The sequence below is a fragment of the Macrosteles quadrilineatus genome, unplaced genomic scaffold, assembly GCF_028750875.1.
Source record: "Macrosteles quadrilineatus isolate MER2022 unplaced genomic scaffold, UCM_ALF_1.0 Scaffold_1__1_contigs__length_201487025, whole genome shotgun sequence".
In the NCBI taxonomy this organism is placed as follows: domain Eukaryota; kingdom Metazoa; phylum Arthropoda; class Insecta; order Hemiptera; family Cicadellidae; genus Macrosteles; species Macrosteles quadrilineatus.
Window position 1 is genome coordinate 20,930,671 of NW_026542594.1, and position 16,950 is coordinate 20,947,620.

At 33.7% G+C, this 16,950-nt stretch overlaps 1 protein-coding gene across 1 annotated transcript in view; it reads left to right on the forward strand.

The window, feature by feature from the left end:
• The first annotated feature begins 2,946 nt into the window (after positions 1-2,946).
• Positions 2,947-16,950, forward strand: part of LOC129004877 (elongation factor Tu, mitochondrial-like) — a 90,006-nt gene continuing 76,002 nt past the window's right edge. The window contains exon 1 of the mRNA XM_054433574.1: positions 2,947-3,297. Coding sequence (XP_054289549.1) covers positions 3,258-3,297 — 40 coding nt within the window. The 5' untranslated portion in view covers positions 2,947-3,257. The remainder of the gene's footprint in view (positions 3,298-16,950) is intronic.

A 16,950-nucleotide genomic window follows, 5' to 3' on the forward strand; every position in this document is an offset into this window, starting at 1 on the left:
AAATCGTTCAAGAATTTCGATGTTGGCTTTGCTCGAGGTCCCCCAAAGTTGAATTCCGTATGTCCAAATTGGTTTGATCATAACTTTATACAGTAAAATTTTGTTAGCCAATGATAATTTTGAATTCGTACCTAGTAGCCAATTGAATTTACGAAGTTTTAATTCCATTTGCTGTCTCTTGCACCAGATATGAGATTTCCAATTTAATTTTTTGTCAAGAGTTAGACCTAAATATTTTACACTGTCTGCCTCCGTTAAGGCTACATTATTAATGGTTACTGGAGGATTGTACCCTGTTCTCAGAGTAAAAACAATGTTTGGACTTGTTTTCGTTGACTTTTATCCTCCACTTTTTAAGCCAATATTGGAGCTCAGTCAAGGCAGCTTGTAGATTTATGTAAGCGACTTGAGGGTCCACACGACTCGGCAAGAGTGTGGTGTTATCAGCAAACGTAGCAACTGTGACGTTGGGGACCATAGGGATGTCTGCTGTATATATCAAATATAGCGAGGGACCAAGAACACTCCCCTGAGGTACTCCAGACTGTATCGGCTTCATATCAGAAAACGAATTATCGAATTTTATTTGAAAATATCGATTGGTCAGATATGATTTCAGAAGGTTATACAAAGAGTGAGGGTGAGAGGTTTTGAGTTTAAACAGAAGTCCGACATGCCACACCTTGTCAAACGCCTGTTGGACATCCAAAAATGCAGCAGAACAGTACTGTTTTTCTCAAATGTGTTTTTTATAATATCCACTAATCGGTGAGTTTGTTGAATGGTGGGATGTTGTTTGCGGAAGCCGAACTGATGATCTGGTATTAAGTTTAATTCATCAACAGTGGGGGTTAACCTTTTAAGTATTACCTTTTCAAACAACTTTGATACTATAGGAAGCAAGCTTATGGGTCTGCAAGAAGATGCGTCATTAGTGGTTTGCCTGGTTTTGGGATAACAACTATTTGTGCAATTTTCAGTTGAACAGAAAAATATTCCAATCGTAACATAGCATTAAATATAAATGTCAACAACATAATGCCTTTACGGGGTAGTTCTCTTAAAATTTTTCCAGTGATGAGATCGTACCCAGGACTTTTCACGGGGTTGATTTCCTTTAAAATTATTCTTGAAACCTCTGAAGGAGTGCAAGATTTTATAGGCAGTGACAACTGATTTGGTGCATCCAAAAATTCGTAAACTTCACTTTCGTCATTGGGGGGGATTCGGAGTAATAGGCTTAAAATAGGTACATCAGAAAAGTAATCTTCAAAAACCTTCGCTTTTTCTTCAGGGGTTTTAGCCCAGGACCCGTCAGGTTTCCGAATTGGAGGTACATGTTGAACTGGACGTTAAATATATTTAGTAGACTTCCAAAGAGAATACTCGGTTGCTTCAGTTGGGGTTAGATATTTCGTAAAATCGTCAAACCATGTATTTTTCAGTTCCACTAAACATCGTTTTAATTTCTGAGCTGCACGATTTAGACGAGTTTTATCAAGAGGGTCGCGTGAATTTTGCCAAATTCTCCGTAGTCTACGTTTTTCTGCTACTTTCTTCTTAATATAAATTGGGTAGTTATTTGATTTTGAGACACAGATTTTAGATTTTGGAGTTGCTTCCCAGGCTGATTTCTGTATGGTAGTGTTGAATTCGCCAGCATATCTGAAAATATGCAAACCAACTGCTGTTCTTAATATAAGAAGGTTTCAACTGACTACGATAAGATCCCCGTGCGTAGAACGGGCACACAGCTAGTTATTTTACTTTAAAACACACTCTTTTAATTTCCTTGTAGCAGCAAACCTAGATACTCGTTAAACCTACTGTTATAATAATAGATGTATTGAAAATCAATTCAGGCAAATGTAAATTCGCTTAGACGGCAGGTTTGCTGCGGCGGGGGGCCTATTTTGTTTTAATTTTATTTTTTCAAAAGTTATTTTCCTAAATAGTTATTTCAATAATTTAGTTCAATAGTTTAAAGTTATTATTCAATAGTTATATTTCCAATGGAAATAGTTATTTTCCTATAGTTACCTTGATAAAGTGCACTTCTTTACACTAATTTTTGCACGCAAAGTACGACCTCAGATACTAAACCCATAGATAAAACACTCCTCAAGTATGTTTTATCTATGCTAAACCAAACGGCAGTTCAAGTTCAATCGAGTTCCGAGTTATTCCATTCCCGTGGTTCGCATTATAATTGAGCGTCAATGTATGTAAAGTATTAAAATGCTTTGGGGAGGGAGGGAAACAGGTCCAAGACGTAGGAAGTGGTGAAGGAAGTAGTAAAGGCGAACAGTCCGGAGTGTGGGAACCGTCTGTGGCAGTTTTATTAATGTACAGTATCTTCAATCCTAAAATGCCATGGGAATGTAGGGAATCAGGTTCAAGACGTAGGAAGTGGCGAAGGAAGCAGCGAGTAAAGGTGAACAGTCTGGAAGTGTGAGAACCGTCTGTGGCAGTTAGATTAATGTATCTGCAATCCTAAAATGCGATGGGAAGGGAGGGAAACAACAGGTCTACAACGTTGGAAGTGGTGAAGGAAGTAGTTTAAAGGCTAGCAGTGCAGTGTGTGGGAACATTTGTATTTTGTATTATATCTATTAACATTTTTTATTTATTTCTTTATTAAAAATCATGAAACATGATTGCTCCACTCGACTGGCTTTCATTGCTACGAAAGCAATCCTAGTTTATTATACATCTAGGAAGATTGATAATCAATGTATTCATCATTTTCGTATTTGTTTTCCCAGACTGGCTTACTGGGCGAAGATCACCCGTTTTTTTTACTGGATCAGCTGGTTGGGATGGGTTTGATTGGAGTAGTAGAAAAGAAAAGAAAGTCGAATCGAATCGAAGTGTCGGCTGCTTCTTTGCTATAGCTAGCTAGCTACTTACTAACTACACTACAACCATAGATTAGATAAAACCTAAGGGAGTCGGGAGTATGATTTATCTATGATAAAACATAACTAACCTGCTAATTTGTTTTTTTGCATACCTTCCTCCCTTTTTTCTAGTGGGGCCTTGCTTGTACCATTCTTGTACCTAAGCTTAAGAAAAAAGTAAGAAGTTTGTGTGGTAGTGGTTGTTGTTGGTTCGGTCATACATAAAACATTGTTCGGTCGGTACGGTACTCACTCACTCACTCGGTAGAATTCGTTTGGTTGGTGTCGTGTGTGGTGTGGTGGCCTGACCTGGTGCTGTGCTGGTCGCTGGATGCTGCTGGTGTCTGTGAACTGAACATGGCGTCGTGGTTTTCTGCTCGCGTTATTTTCTGTCCAGGTAATGTTGATGCTTTACGTAACATTTTGATAATGATACGATAAGAGCAAATAAATGACTTAGACTATTGGTTTCACAAAGATAAAGTAATTTCTTGAAGTAAGTCTGTAATTAATTCCATCCATTCATCGTAACACTACTTTGGGGGTATCTCATGCAATGTAGCCTAGTTTACCCTACCAAAAGTTATAGGCCTAGTTATCATTCTGATAAATAAAAATTATGTTACTTTAAAAGTACAATCTACAGTCTAATTAACTGTATACAACACTGTTTCCAATAGCCAATGTGGCTCGCATCTAATTTTCTGATTTGCTAAGCCTATGCTTATTAGCCGGTCTAATTCGAACTTCATGTGTCAGCTTCAGCCATCAGCCAATCATTGATCCTTTCTGTTGTTGTTGCCACCGGAACTTTTTGTTATAATAAACATAAGTATGGCTGCACTTTACTTGACGTCCTACACTCATTCGATTGTTTTTTCGATTCGATATTTTCATTCGATTGTTTCATTCGATATATCGTTTGGTTAGTTAGGTTAGGTTAACCTTACCTAACTAACCAAACAATATATCGAATGAAGCAATAGATTAATCGATATATCGATCGATATTTTCATTCAAATGAGTGTAGGACGTCAAGTAAAGTGCAGCCATAAGTATAATACTTACTGGTACATTCATTTGAGGTAAATTACTGGGTATAGCCTATCGCCCTGTTTATTTGAATTATTCACTCGATTTGAAATAACAGGTTATTCACACATAAATTAGGCTAACTGCGTACTTATTATTCTGTATTACCAAAGTTATGTCTAGATTTGTATCAAAACTTATACAGTATTAGGCCTACTTTCCTGGTTAAAGGGAATATTTATTATTATCAATGATTTCTTCTCAATATAGCCTACTGGTATCAATATTTTTTATTTACCTCACGATCAGTTTCCTTCTACTTTAATATCTTCAAACGCATTTAAATTACAAATTAATAACGGGTAGGTAAACGGTTTCTTAACTGGGCTATGCTAATATCGATTAAAAGTAACTTATCAATTTGATTAGTAAACCTTCATCATGCGATTTTTTCACTACGCCTAGGCCTATCTGCAAGTTCGGTTGGTTAGGTTAGGTTATGATAGTTTAATTTTATTAGCGAATTTCCCATTATGAATTTAGCTATTACCGTAGCCTAGTACTCACAGTAAAACCTGGACCCGGGACCGATTAACTTTTTTGTTTTGAGGTCCCTAGAGGCCAAAAACACCATCCGTTCAAATTCATATAACTTATATACCTATAGCCCCTGTGTGTGTCAGTTAGCACGATAACTCAAGCAAAAATGATCCGATTTTGATGAAATTTAGTACAAACGTGTAGGTAAACCTACATTTATTCAAACGAGTTCGCGAACCAGCACGATCGGACTATGGGAACAAGGTTTAATGGGTAAAAATAGGTTTTACCCATTTTGACCCTAAAAATACAAAATCTCACAATTTCTTTCCAAACCATTTTGTAGAGCTTAAAAAAATAAATAATTTAGTATATTGAAGCGTTGTTATGCGCCTAAGTTAATGGTTACGGAGAAAATTCAATTCCTAAAAATTGTAAATTAAAAATTCCCATGTTATTCTTATGCAGAATAAGTAATCTGTTGTAGTTTGCTTGTTTATGGACATATTTGGGTCTATCCATATCAAGTGATCCAGAAATAAAATAATTGGTTGCTTGACCATTTTTTTAATGAATAATATTTTTATCCTAGATACCTATGTCAATTCTGGGTTCAAAAATGATTTTTAATTTTTTTTATCTCTTTTGTTACTTCTACGGCGGCCATTTTTGTTCAGCGGAACACACAAATTTTTGCTCATGTAAGGGTTTGCGTTAACTTGCATAACTCGGTAACCATGAACACTAGAGGGATGAAACAAAAAGCATTTTAATCTGGAAGAAACAGCCTAAATATTATGTTCAGTAGCCTACATATTTATTGAAATGTGTATCAAAAACAGTTTTTAACCCATGTCAACATTTCATAAGAAAACGGAAAAATTTCAACTTTTGAAGGCGTAACCGTTGGAACGAATAAAATCTCAGACTTGATTTTTTGTGTGTGTATAGCAACTCAGTAGAACTGTTTGTATTTCAAATATCAACCCTGAGACTTAATTCCTTTAAAAGTTGGTTATCTTTTTTCAAAAACTGAAATTTTTTGAAAAATTCTAATTTTGAGTCTCAATATGTTTGTTGGGACAAAGTTTAAAAATCTGAAATTTTTACCAAAAACCCCTCTTATGGTTGTTATACTGCTGTATGAATTTCATCTTTGAGATTCACTTTTAAGCTAAGTTACATTATCATGAAAATCGCAAAAAACCCATAAGCTCGGCCAACGCGGCTAGTACTGTAGGTAGCTTAAAGATTAATTTATAAGTGTAGGTAATTATTTGATTTTATGTTAACTTATCTTTTAATGTAGGCCTACATTTAAAAAATCAAAAACAGATTTTTAACTTAAACTTTGTATAGGCCTACCCAAAGTACAAATTATTTGTACAGTACCTACTAAAAATAAATAAAATCCTGCGGAATTTAAGTTTTATTTGTCATTCAATTTAAATAAAACTTAGTCAATTATATTTATTTTGAGGTCTCAAAATTGATTTTCCATTCAGATTTAATGTACCGTAACTCGTAACATAAATCAATAAAAAGTGTTTATTAGGCTATGGTATTTTGAAAAGGAATAACTCATATTCTGTGGGAACCGATACTGTTTCCAGTCCCCACAGGAAGTCGTAAATGAGTCACAAAACACAGAATTTCATAACAAGATACCCTAACTCATTTTCATACCAGATGAAAAAAATCACTCAACACTAAACAACAAACTCCTGGATCGATTTGAGAACTGTTTAAAGATTACTGGAACATGTAGCTTACATTGTTTTATTCCTGTACCGGACAGTAGTAATGCTAGATGCTTCATAACCTTACTAGCAACTGAATATGAAGTTCATCTTACTAATATTATAAATGTGAAAGTTTGTGTGTTTGTTTGTTTATTTGTTTGATTGTTTGAAGTTCAATCACGCATAAACTACTGGACGGGTTGGGCTGAAATTTGGCATGATAATAGCTTACATTCCCGATTAACATATAGGTAGGCCTATAGCCTATTATTATCTCAAAAATCCTTTCGGGCTCCGCCCCAGTGGCTCTGCAGTTCCCCATGTTAACCTAAAGTGTATTCATATTTAAAGAGAATTAAAGCATTTAGTCAGCTGTTTCAACTAAAAAAGTTGGTTCTATGAAATACAAAAGCATTAAAAAGTTATTAGATTTACCTACAGGGTGCAGCACTATAATTATTTTTGCATTGATGTACAGCTAATTTGAACTAAGCAGCAACAACACAATGAGAACTGTCAAAGTAGGATTGTTTACAGTTATTTTTTTATGTCATGAATAATTTGTGATTTTTGCGAATGTTTAATAATTTATTTTTCTTTATTGTTTAGGTGAAGTGGTAGAACATTAATGGTTGGTAGATGTGTAATACTATAGTATACCATCAATTTAAAGAAGTAAATTTTATCAAACTGTGTCCCCTCCCCCATTGCAAACGCAAAGCTTGAGTATAAGTGCACTACGCATTTTAAACTTATATGCCAACCCCGTACGAAGAACGGGTACTCTGCTAGTTCAACATAAAAAGCTGTAAAAATTAACACTTCATACAAAAGACTCTATTGCATGTGTGTATGACAATCGGTGGTGGGTGGCAGAGGTGATTGACATCAGTGACCAAAATAAAGATCCAGCAAGAGCAACAACCGCCTCTAAAAAAAACATGAGAAAGATCAAGCTTGGGTGCCTATAAACAAAGTTGTGAGAAAATTAAATCTCTTGGAACTGACAACAACCACGGGAAGGACATGCAACATCACCCCTGAACTGAATAAAGAAATATCCAAACTTCTTAATGAAGTAGAACAAAAAACACTAACAAGTAAAAAAAGTTGTATATATATCTTTAAGAACTTTTCTTTCAAACAGCTTTTGTATATGAAATTTTTAATATTCTTTATTAAAATAAAAGTGGTTCAGTAAATTTTTAAATAAGCTTAAGGTAAAAATAATTTATTGAAAAAAATTGTGTAAACCTGAATAAAAATAAGCTTAATCTGATATTTTTTTTTAATTTCACAAAGACAAGAAATTTGTTAGAAAAAGCTATACATTACTTTAGAGTAGGTAAGTTTACATTAAATAAAATACTTACCTACACTATAAATTAATCTTTAAGCTACCTACAGTACTAGCCGCGTTGGCCGAGCTTATGGGTTTTTTGTGATTTTCATGATACTGTAACTTAGCATAAAAGTAAATCTCAAAGATGAAATTCATACAGAAGTATAACAACCATAAGAGGGGTTTTTGGTAAAAATTTCAGATTTTTAAACTTTGTCCCAACAAACATATTGAGACTCAAAATTTGAATTTTCAAAAAAATTCAGTTTTTGAAAAATGATAACTTTTAAAGGAATTAAGTTTTAGGGTTGATATTTAAAATACAAACAGTTCTACTGAGTTGCTATACACACACAAAAAATCAAGTCTGAGATTTTATTCAATCCAACGGTAATACGTCTTCAAAAGTTGAAATTTTTCCGTTTCCTTATGAAATGTTGAGATGGGTTGAAAACTGTTTGATACACATTTCAATAAATATGTAGGTGCTGAACATAATATTATATTTAAGCTGTTTCTTCCAAATTAAATTAACTTTTTTTCATCCCTCTAGTGTTCATGGTTACTGAGTTATGCAAGTTAACGCAAACCCTTACATGAGCAAAAATTTGTGTGTTCCGCAAAACAAAAATGGCCGCCGTAGAAGTAACAAAAGAGATTAAAAAATGTAAAATCACTTTTGAACCCAGAATTGATAAAGGTGTGGCTATATAGTTTTGCCATTAATTATGAATCTGCTATTTACTGTCTCAACTGTACTTTGAATGTACAAATTATCATATGATGAGCTGACTGTTTGTAAACGATATTATATTTCATTTTTTATTGTAGTTCTTTCTTAATACAAAAGTGTTTCATGATTTAATCTCTTCTTTTAATTACCTTATTTTGTGTTAGTATATTTATATAAGGCACAAGCCTTAAAGGTATCTAGGATAAAAATATTATTTATTTTAAAAATGGTCAAGCAACCCCTGCTGGATCACTTGATATGGATTGACCCATTTTGAAAAAATTTGGAAAATATAGGCCTACATTCATTTCTTACTAAACTACAGTAGCCTATTAACACTTTAGAACAAAAACACTTTCATCCTCCCTGTTGCAGCAAACCTAAAGACTTGTTAAAGTAACTTAATTCTATTTAAATGGGGAATAAATGTGATATTTTTAACCCTCCGAGCGTCACTTGTCGAAAAATCGACTCACGACACACTTTGTGTAGTGTCACTTGTCGATTTTTCGACACACGAACATCGTTTGTACGGCGAAGGCTCTATGACTGACTGAATCGGATTGAACTGGATCGAGTTAGGTATCGTTCTTTTTGTTAGATTCAGAGCTTTCTCCGGAGGTCTGTCTCTAAGCGCTATTCATTTTAGTTCCGAAAATATTGTAGCAGACAGCTGACGTGCATATTTGTAAACAGCTTGGTTAACCTCGGACCGATGACTGATGTGTTTTATTACATTTATCATTGTTTTAGTGTTAAAAATCAAAAGTAGTGATATACGTGGTGCATTATAAGAAGATTTAAGTGATTTTGAAGGGCTGGTTGATGATCCTGAAGAAGTAGGTAGTGATATTGATGTAAATTATCAGCCAGATTCCTAGCTATGTTTAGGCTGTGCATTCTTAGCAAACGCTATGTACTGAAATCTGTTTTTTGCCCATAGCTTATTTATTTGCAAATCTACTTCCTTATATTATTATATATTTGTAATCCTCATAAAATTTAGAACAAAGTGGCTATTTTCAAATATTTATAGGCCTATAATTTATACAATTTCATTAAGCACGAACTTATTTTTTTTTTTTAATTTTCGAAAATATTTTGTTTTTACCAAAAAAATTTTTTTGAAACAAATGTTCCTTATGTTTTATGTATAATATTGAAGCCCATGATTTTCCAAAGCAAATGGTATATAGAACAGTAGAATTAACATTGTTTTAAGCTTCTCAGATCCGTTTTAATAAAACCTTGCAAATGCGCCAAAAATAGGCAGACATTAAGGCCTAAACTATGGACACTCGGAGGGTTAAGGAGACATTTTAGTGTGAATCTAATCAGACAAATGGAAATTCACTAAGTCTGCAGGTTTGCTGCGACGGGGGTATAATAGATATAAGTTTTTTTTTTTATATTGATTATTAATCAATATTTTCAATTTGATGATTTCGATCGATATTAGCATAGCCGAGTTAAGAAACTGTACCCTTAAGAACTAACCTTGTTTGAGTAAAATAATAGCCTTTATATTGTATTAGGAAATGAAACTACCTATTCTAAACTAACCAAACTTGCTGTAGGCTAAGTTACCGTTTCAAAATTCTGTTTGATAACAGAAAAGGCATATGGGGAATAGGCTATCAAACGGAATTTTGAAATGTTACAGCAAGCTTGGTTAATTAGGTTAGTTTAGAACAGTTTCATTTCAATATTACTGTACCGGTACAACTAAACCTGTTTGACAAACAAAAGTTTATAAGGGTCATTATTGAATTGAGAACAAATTGCAAAAAGTTGGAAAAAATAAATAATGTTTTAATTTTTTAATAATTTATTAAGTAAACATAAATAAAATATTGAAAAGAACAAGACTTTAATGTCAGCAGAGCTTAATTTCTATTTTTCTATTTTTTACAGATTTTTTTATCTTGCAGGGTCCTGAAAAGCTGTCCCCTCGCTAACACAAGTTTAAAATTGTTTAATTACTCTAATAATCAATATGAAACTGTAAATGACGTGTTGTGTGAAAAAGAAATGTTGGATAGCAATAAAAAATCAATTTAAATTAAAATCTGTTTGTTTTTGTTTTATTTACACCTATTTTTGTATGTGTTTTTAGTTTTAGGAGCTAAAATAAAAAGAAACATTAGCAATAAGATGCATGAGAAATTTTTTACCTCGTTAAATACTACTTATACATGAATAATAAAGTCATTACATTTATTCCAAACAAAATTTACAAATTTTAATTCATTATAAAGTCTTTCAAAAGTCGAAAAATCGGCCGTGAGCGAAAGGACAATCGTTAGCGAGAGGACTCTACCGTTAGAGAAAAGACACAATGTCGTTGCCGAAAAGACACTATCAATTACTGAATGTGGGAAGAAAGGCTATTTTATAGTCTAAAACTATCATAGGTTTGTTTTTTCAAAATGAAAATTAATATAACACATCGATCTTTTCAAAATATATTTATTTTTCATTGTACAAGACTAATAGAAAATAAACTCCTCAATCTCACACTAATGTTCTTAAAAACAAAAGTAAAAGGAACCCCAGACAGCACACTTTATCCCAGGGACATCCCATAGTAGTCCCATATGTCCTGAGAATGTCTCGGGATATGTGCGCTATCCTCAGGATATCCCGCAAAATCCCGGGACGAGTACGAAATCCACAGGATATCCTACAATATACCGTAATGTCCCGGGATTTGTAAGTTAACCTCAGGATATCCTGTAAAGTCCCGGGATATGTACGAATGCCATAGGATATCCCAGAATGTCCCATGACATCCCGGGACATGTACAAAATCCACTGGATATCCTGTAATGTCCCGTAATGTCCCGGTAACAAACTGAAGAAAAAAAATACTACCACTGATGAAATGTACAGTATATCTAAATTTAAATGTTCAACAAGGCCAATATATAATAATTTGTTTTTTTCACTAGTGCTTTCAGAAACTTGGTTTCCATCTCCAGGCTGTGTTTACACTAGTACAAAAAGTAAATATTTACTTAATAAATTAATTTTAAACAAAGTTAAAACAGATGATTTAAAGGATATTGGAAAAATAAAAAATAATATTAGAAAAATTAATCTTTTGAATTTTGGATATGTTACAGTGTTGTTCTTGATGTTTAATTATTTTCAGTAATTCCGAATTTATAATTGGGCCGTCTTCATTATTTAACAAATAATTTTGGTCTGTTTTTTTTTCTAAAAATAAGATTCCCACGCATTAAGATGTTGAGGTTTTATAATTTATTTTAAAAGTTTAAGGTTTCCCAGATTGAAAATATGTCTTATTAATACTATGGCTAGCAAGGGATGACTTTACTTTACTGACATATTACTACCACTGAGTTCAGGAAAACTAGAGTTCTATCATAGTTGTGTGGAATGTGAATTTAATTCTAACTTTAAATTAATAAAACAACAAAAAACTAATTTTAATCAAATAACAATCAATTATTACAGTGCTAATCTAATGGTGATTAAATAATCTATATTCAAATACCAGTATCCTCTCCAACTACCAGAAAAACAATTCAACTACTTGAGGCCTAAACAGATTAACAGAATCCCTATACTGTAGTATCAAAAATATTCTAAGTATTGCGACCATTGCAACTGTCGGCTACTCTTTAACCACTTGAAAACACCCATAATCAACAAGCGCAGATAGCTCAGGAGGTAAGGTAAGAGGCTCACAAGGCGAAGGTACCAGGTTCGAAACCCGTCTGGGCCAAAAACTTTTTTCTGGTTTTTTCTTCAAAATTTGTGTTTATTAACTATTTAATCAATTTACTAAACTTATAATTAAGCTTTTCATACTAAATCTATATTATTTTGTGTTTTTTATGTTCAGGCCCAGACCACACTTTATCCCAGGGACATCCCATAGTAGTCCCATATGTCCTGAGAATGTCCTGAGGACTACCCTGGGATGACCTCGGATGTCCCACGGATATGCGTGTGAGCTTATCCGTAGGACATCCCCGGGCGGGGACATTAGGCATTCCTGTGGATATCCTGTGATATCCCAAGTTGACCATAGGACCACTATGGGATATCTTGCATATCCTGTCGCAATATCCGTGGGATGTCCTGAGGAGAAAGTGTGCTGTCTGGGACATATATCCTTAGGAAAATCAAGTTCTAAGGCAAACAATGGACAACTAAACAATAATTGGACTTGCCTACAATGAGGTAACAACAATATTCAAAAATATAAAAACCATAGGCCTATCTCACGGAAAAGTATTTAGGCATAGGCCTAAGTAAGAACTCAAAGTGGGTTTTGATGATTTACAAATCTATTAGCCCAGGAAACTTATAAAATATTCTATAGCCCTTAACTTTCAAACTTTACAAAAATACAAGGAATCTCACACTTAAATGTTCTTAAAACAAAAGTAAAAGGAACATATATCCTTAGGAAAATCAAGTCATAAGGCAAACAATGGGCAACAAAACAATAATTGGACTTGCCTACAATGAGGTAACAACAATATTCAAAAATATAAAAACCATAGGCCTATCTCACGAAAAAGTATTTAGGCATAAGTAAGAACTCAAAGTGGGTTTTGATGATTTACAAATCTAGCCCAGGAAACTTATAAAATATTCTATAGCCCTTAACTTTCAAACTTTACAAAAATACAAGGAATCTCACACTAATGTTCTTAAAAACAAAAGTAAAAGGAACATATATCCTTAGGTAAATCAAGTTATAAGGCAAACAATGGGCAACAAAACAATAATTGGACTTGCATACATTGAGTTAACAATATTCAAAAATATAAAAACTATAGGCCTATCTCACGAAAAAGTATTAGTCATTTAAGTAAAAACTCAAAGTGGGTTTTGATGATTTACAAATCTATTGGCCCAGGAAACTTATAAAATATTCTATAGCCCTTAACTTTCAAACTTTACAAAAATACAAGGAATCTCACACTAATGTTCTTAAAAACAAAAGTAAAAGGAACATATATCCTTAGGTAAATCAAGTTATAAGGCAAACAATGGGCAACAAAACAATAATTGGACTTGCATACAATGAGTTAACAATATTCAAAAATATAAAAACTATAGGCCTATCTCACGAAAAAGTATTAGTCATTTAAGTAAGAACTCAAAGTGGGTTTTGATGATTTACAAATCTATTGGCCCAGGAAACTTATAAAAGATTCTCTCGCCCATAACAACCATTTCTGGGTTGGGCAGTATTCCACTAATCTGATCGCAAGTTATATAAGAAATGTCAGTTTCATCTGCATAAAAAAGTGTCTTATCTTTGGGCGATGGCCGCTTCATAAACATGACGTTGACTTCTCTTTCACTGTCAATTCCTTTTTGAACCACTGCAACATACTTTTTCATTTTCAACGGTTTTCTTTCCAGTGTAAATGTTACCAAAAGGTGAGTACCTTCACTCACTGCATCATAATCAAATGGTTGAATAACAACTGAAGTTTCAACTCCAACTGGTTCTTCATCTTCCGAACCACTCCCACTTGTATACACTTCAGACACTCTAATTTTTCCTTTCTTTTGTTTTGTTGGTTTAGACTTTATCTTGGTGTTTTGGATTGCATTAATATTTCCATTGATTAAGTTATCGATTGTTTTCAAATGATAATGCTTGCATTTTATACCTGGTTTGCAAGTCATGCAAGACAGCTTTCTTAGGTTTAAATCGCCATCAACTCCCCAAGTTATCTGTTTCACCGACATGACCCCTTTAACTGTGTTAATATTGTTAGGGATAGATGATTTCATGTGTTTCACTTGGTCGTCAGTTACTTCAATTACTGTCGTTTTGCTGTTTTGAAAAAGGGAAACGAAATCCGATGCACTCGTAATATCTTTTCCATGGAGAACAAAGCTATCAGCATTACGTTTTAACGAGCCGCCGACACCATCCATTGAACCTTTCCCGTGGCCAGGTTCAGAAAAATTCCACGAGAAAGTTTCAAGCTTTTTAAACATAGACGGTAAAAAGTTGGCCATGCAATACAAGTTGGTCTTATTTCTGTATTGGGACGACGGGGAATCTGAAAATATCACTATGTTCTTTGTTTCGGGGAAGGTTTCAGCAGTCTGTTCTAAAATAGGTGTGAAGTGAGCCCACACACCGTGGGCATGGTGATCTAAATTTTCGGAAACGGTGCAGAACGACTTTGCTACGACATTGTCTTCTAAATGGTAGCGTACGACTGTGTGAAGAGAAAGTTGCTTTTTGGAAGCACCAAAGTGCATAGACTGAATTTCTGTGCTGCATTTGGCCACGTAGTTTTGTGAAAAATCAAGTTGGTATAGAATTGTGTGCTCGTCAAGGTTTTCTGTCGTAGCCTTCAGAGTTTTTGTTTGGTGCTTCATAAAATATATATGCTCTTTCAACATATTGACTTGTGACTTGAGAAGAAGTTTTACTTCAGCTAAATTTGCTGACATTGTAGACTTAACTGTTCGCTTGACATTTTTTTCTTCGTCCTTTATTACTCTCTTTTCAGTGATTGAAGTCCATTTAAAGAAGTTAACATGAACATTTTCATCTTCCATTGTATATAAAATGTCTAATGATTTGCATTTGGTGCACTTGCTCGTCATGCATTCTTCACTTTCAGTAGAACATACTACAGATTTAATAAGTTCTGAAGTATCCTTGTATTCTATAGCATTCATTTTCTTCAAAGCAGAAACCAACAAATTGACGTTTTCGTGCTTAATACACGCACAGGTGTCACGATCTCTTGATGTTGGAGGGGTAACCCAATACGGCCTACACCTTGTAAAAGTTGTATACGAAATGCTGCAGTTGGTTTCATTCCTGAATTTTTGGTATAGATTTTTTAAGTTGTCTAGCAAAAGTCTCCTTTGTTTTTTTACGCCACCTCGTTTTACATAGTCTTTTTTTCCAGGTAACATTTTAGAAACGTCGTCTCCTTCAAAGAATTTTTTTATCTGTCTAGCTTCAAGAACTTTTACTGTGTTGTATGTTTTCTTCTTATAGGTTAAGCTGTCATCATCACTTTTGTTATTTTTGCGGGTATAACTGTAAGGAATAATAGATTTCAGTTCATTTTGAATTTTATATTTCCTTACAATGCTACTTCCAATAATTCTGTTTATTATGTGCGTATCTCTTCCTTTTGCTTTCACCCGCTTAATATTTTCGGTTAATTGCTTTTCTAAAGCATACCCAACGAAAAGTCTTCTTCTTATGTTAGGTGAAATTTTTTCTCCAGCAACTAATTCCTGAACCTTTTTGTTTGGAGACGGTGATATACCATTTCCAGTTTTCTTCTTTTCTTTTAGCGAATTTCCCATATGGGGAATAAGCCCCCGCCACAGCAAACCTGCAGACTAAGCAAATTTCAACTTGTCTGATTACATTTTTACTCAGATATTTCCATAAATAAGACATATTATTTATTCCCTATTTAAATAACATTAAATTTAACAAGTGCTTAGGTTTGCTGCTACGGGGAAGGTAAAAAGTGTTTTTTGACCATACGTGAATAGTATGGGATGAAATAAATAAATTTGCCAAATTTTATCAATATATATCCATAAACAAGTAAACTACAACAATTTTTATTTTCTCCATAAGAATAACATGGGAATTTAAAATTAAACTATTTTTGAATTTTCTCCGTGACCGTTAGGCATACAACAGCGCTTCAATATACTAAATTATTTCTTTTTTTAAGCTCTACAAAACGGTTTAGAAATAAATTGCAAAATTTTTTGTTTTTAGGGTAAAAAATGGGAAAAACACATTTTTACCCCATAAAACCCCCCATAAACCCCTGTTCCCATGGTCCGATTATGCTGGATCGCGAACTCGATCGAATAAACGTAGGTTTACACGTTTGTACCAAATTTCATCAAAATCGTATCATATATATGAATTTGAACGGATGGTGTTTTTTTCTTTTATTCGGCTTAGCCTTTTTCTTAATTTAGCAACTTCTTTTTGAAGTTTATCTTTTTCTTGATTAGCTTTTTTCAATTCTCTGTATACTTTGCTTTTATCCCGATGAACCTTTCGCCTTCCAACTTGTTGTTGTCTGGAAATGTTACTTTCTTGTGTTATGTTTTCGGCCAGGCCTGCATCTTCATTGTCACTGTTCGGGGGAGTATTTTGTATGAGTTCTTTCTCATCCTTCTTTTTCTTCCTATACGCAGCCTTCTTTTTTTTCCACAATTTTCTCGCCCGTTGTTTTTCTTTTTCGTCCATGTCTGAGACATGTTTAATTTTTTTTTCTTCCTTCAGTCTATAGTACCGTTCTCTGTCTCTTTTTCTTTTAGCTTCAAGTCGCTCTTGGCTCATGTTGGCTTTGCATTTGCGTTGCCTTGCCGCACTTAGCTCCAAATGCCTTTGATATTTAGCCGCTTCACTTTTAGTTTTTTTCCGACTTTCAGTACTAGTTTTATTTTTTTCCTTCTTTTTCGCCATTTTAATCTTTAGTCTGAAATAAATCGTAGATATGTAATTGAAATCAAAAACAGGTTTGAAAAAAGTGTGCAATTAATATAGTCACATTTTTATTCCCGACCATATTTGAAAATAATAATTATGAGTTTTTCTGTACGAGATTCAGTTGTCATCAACTAACTGTTTTCATAGATTAAACCATGATGCTTGAA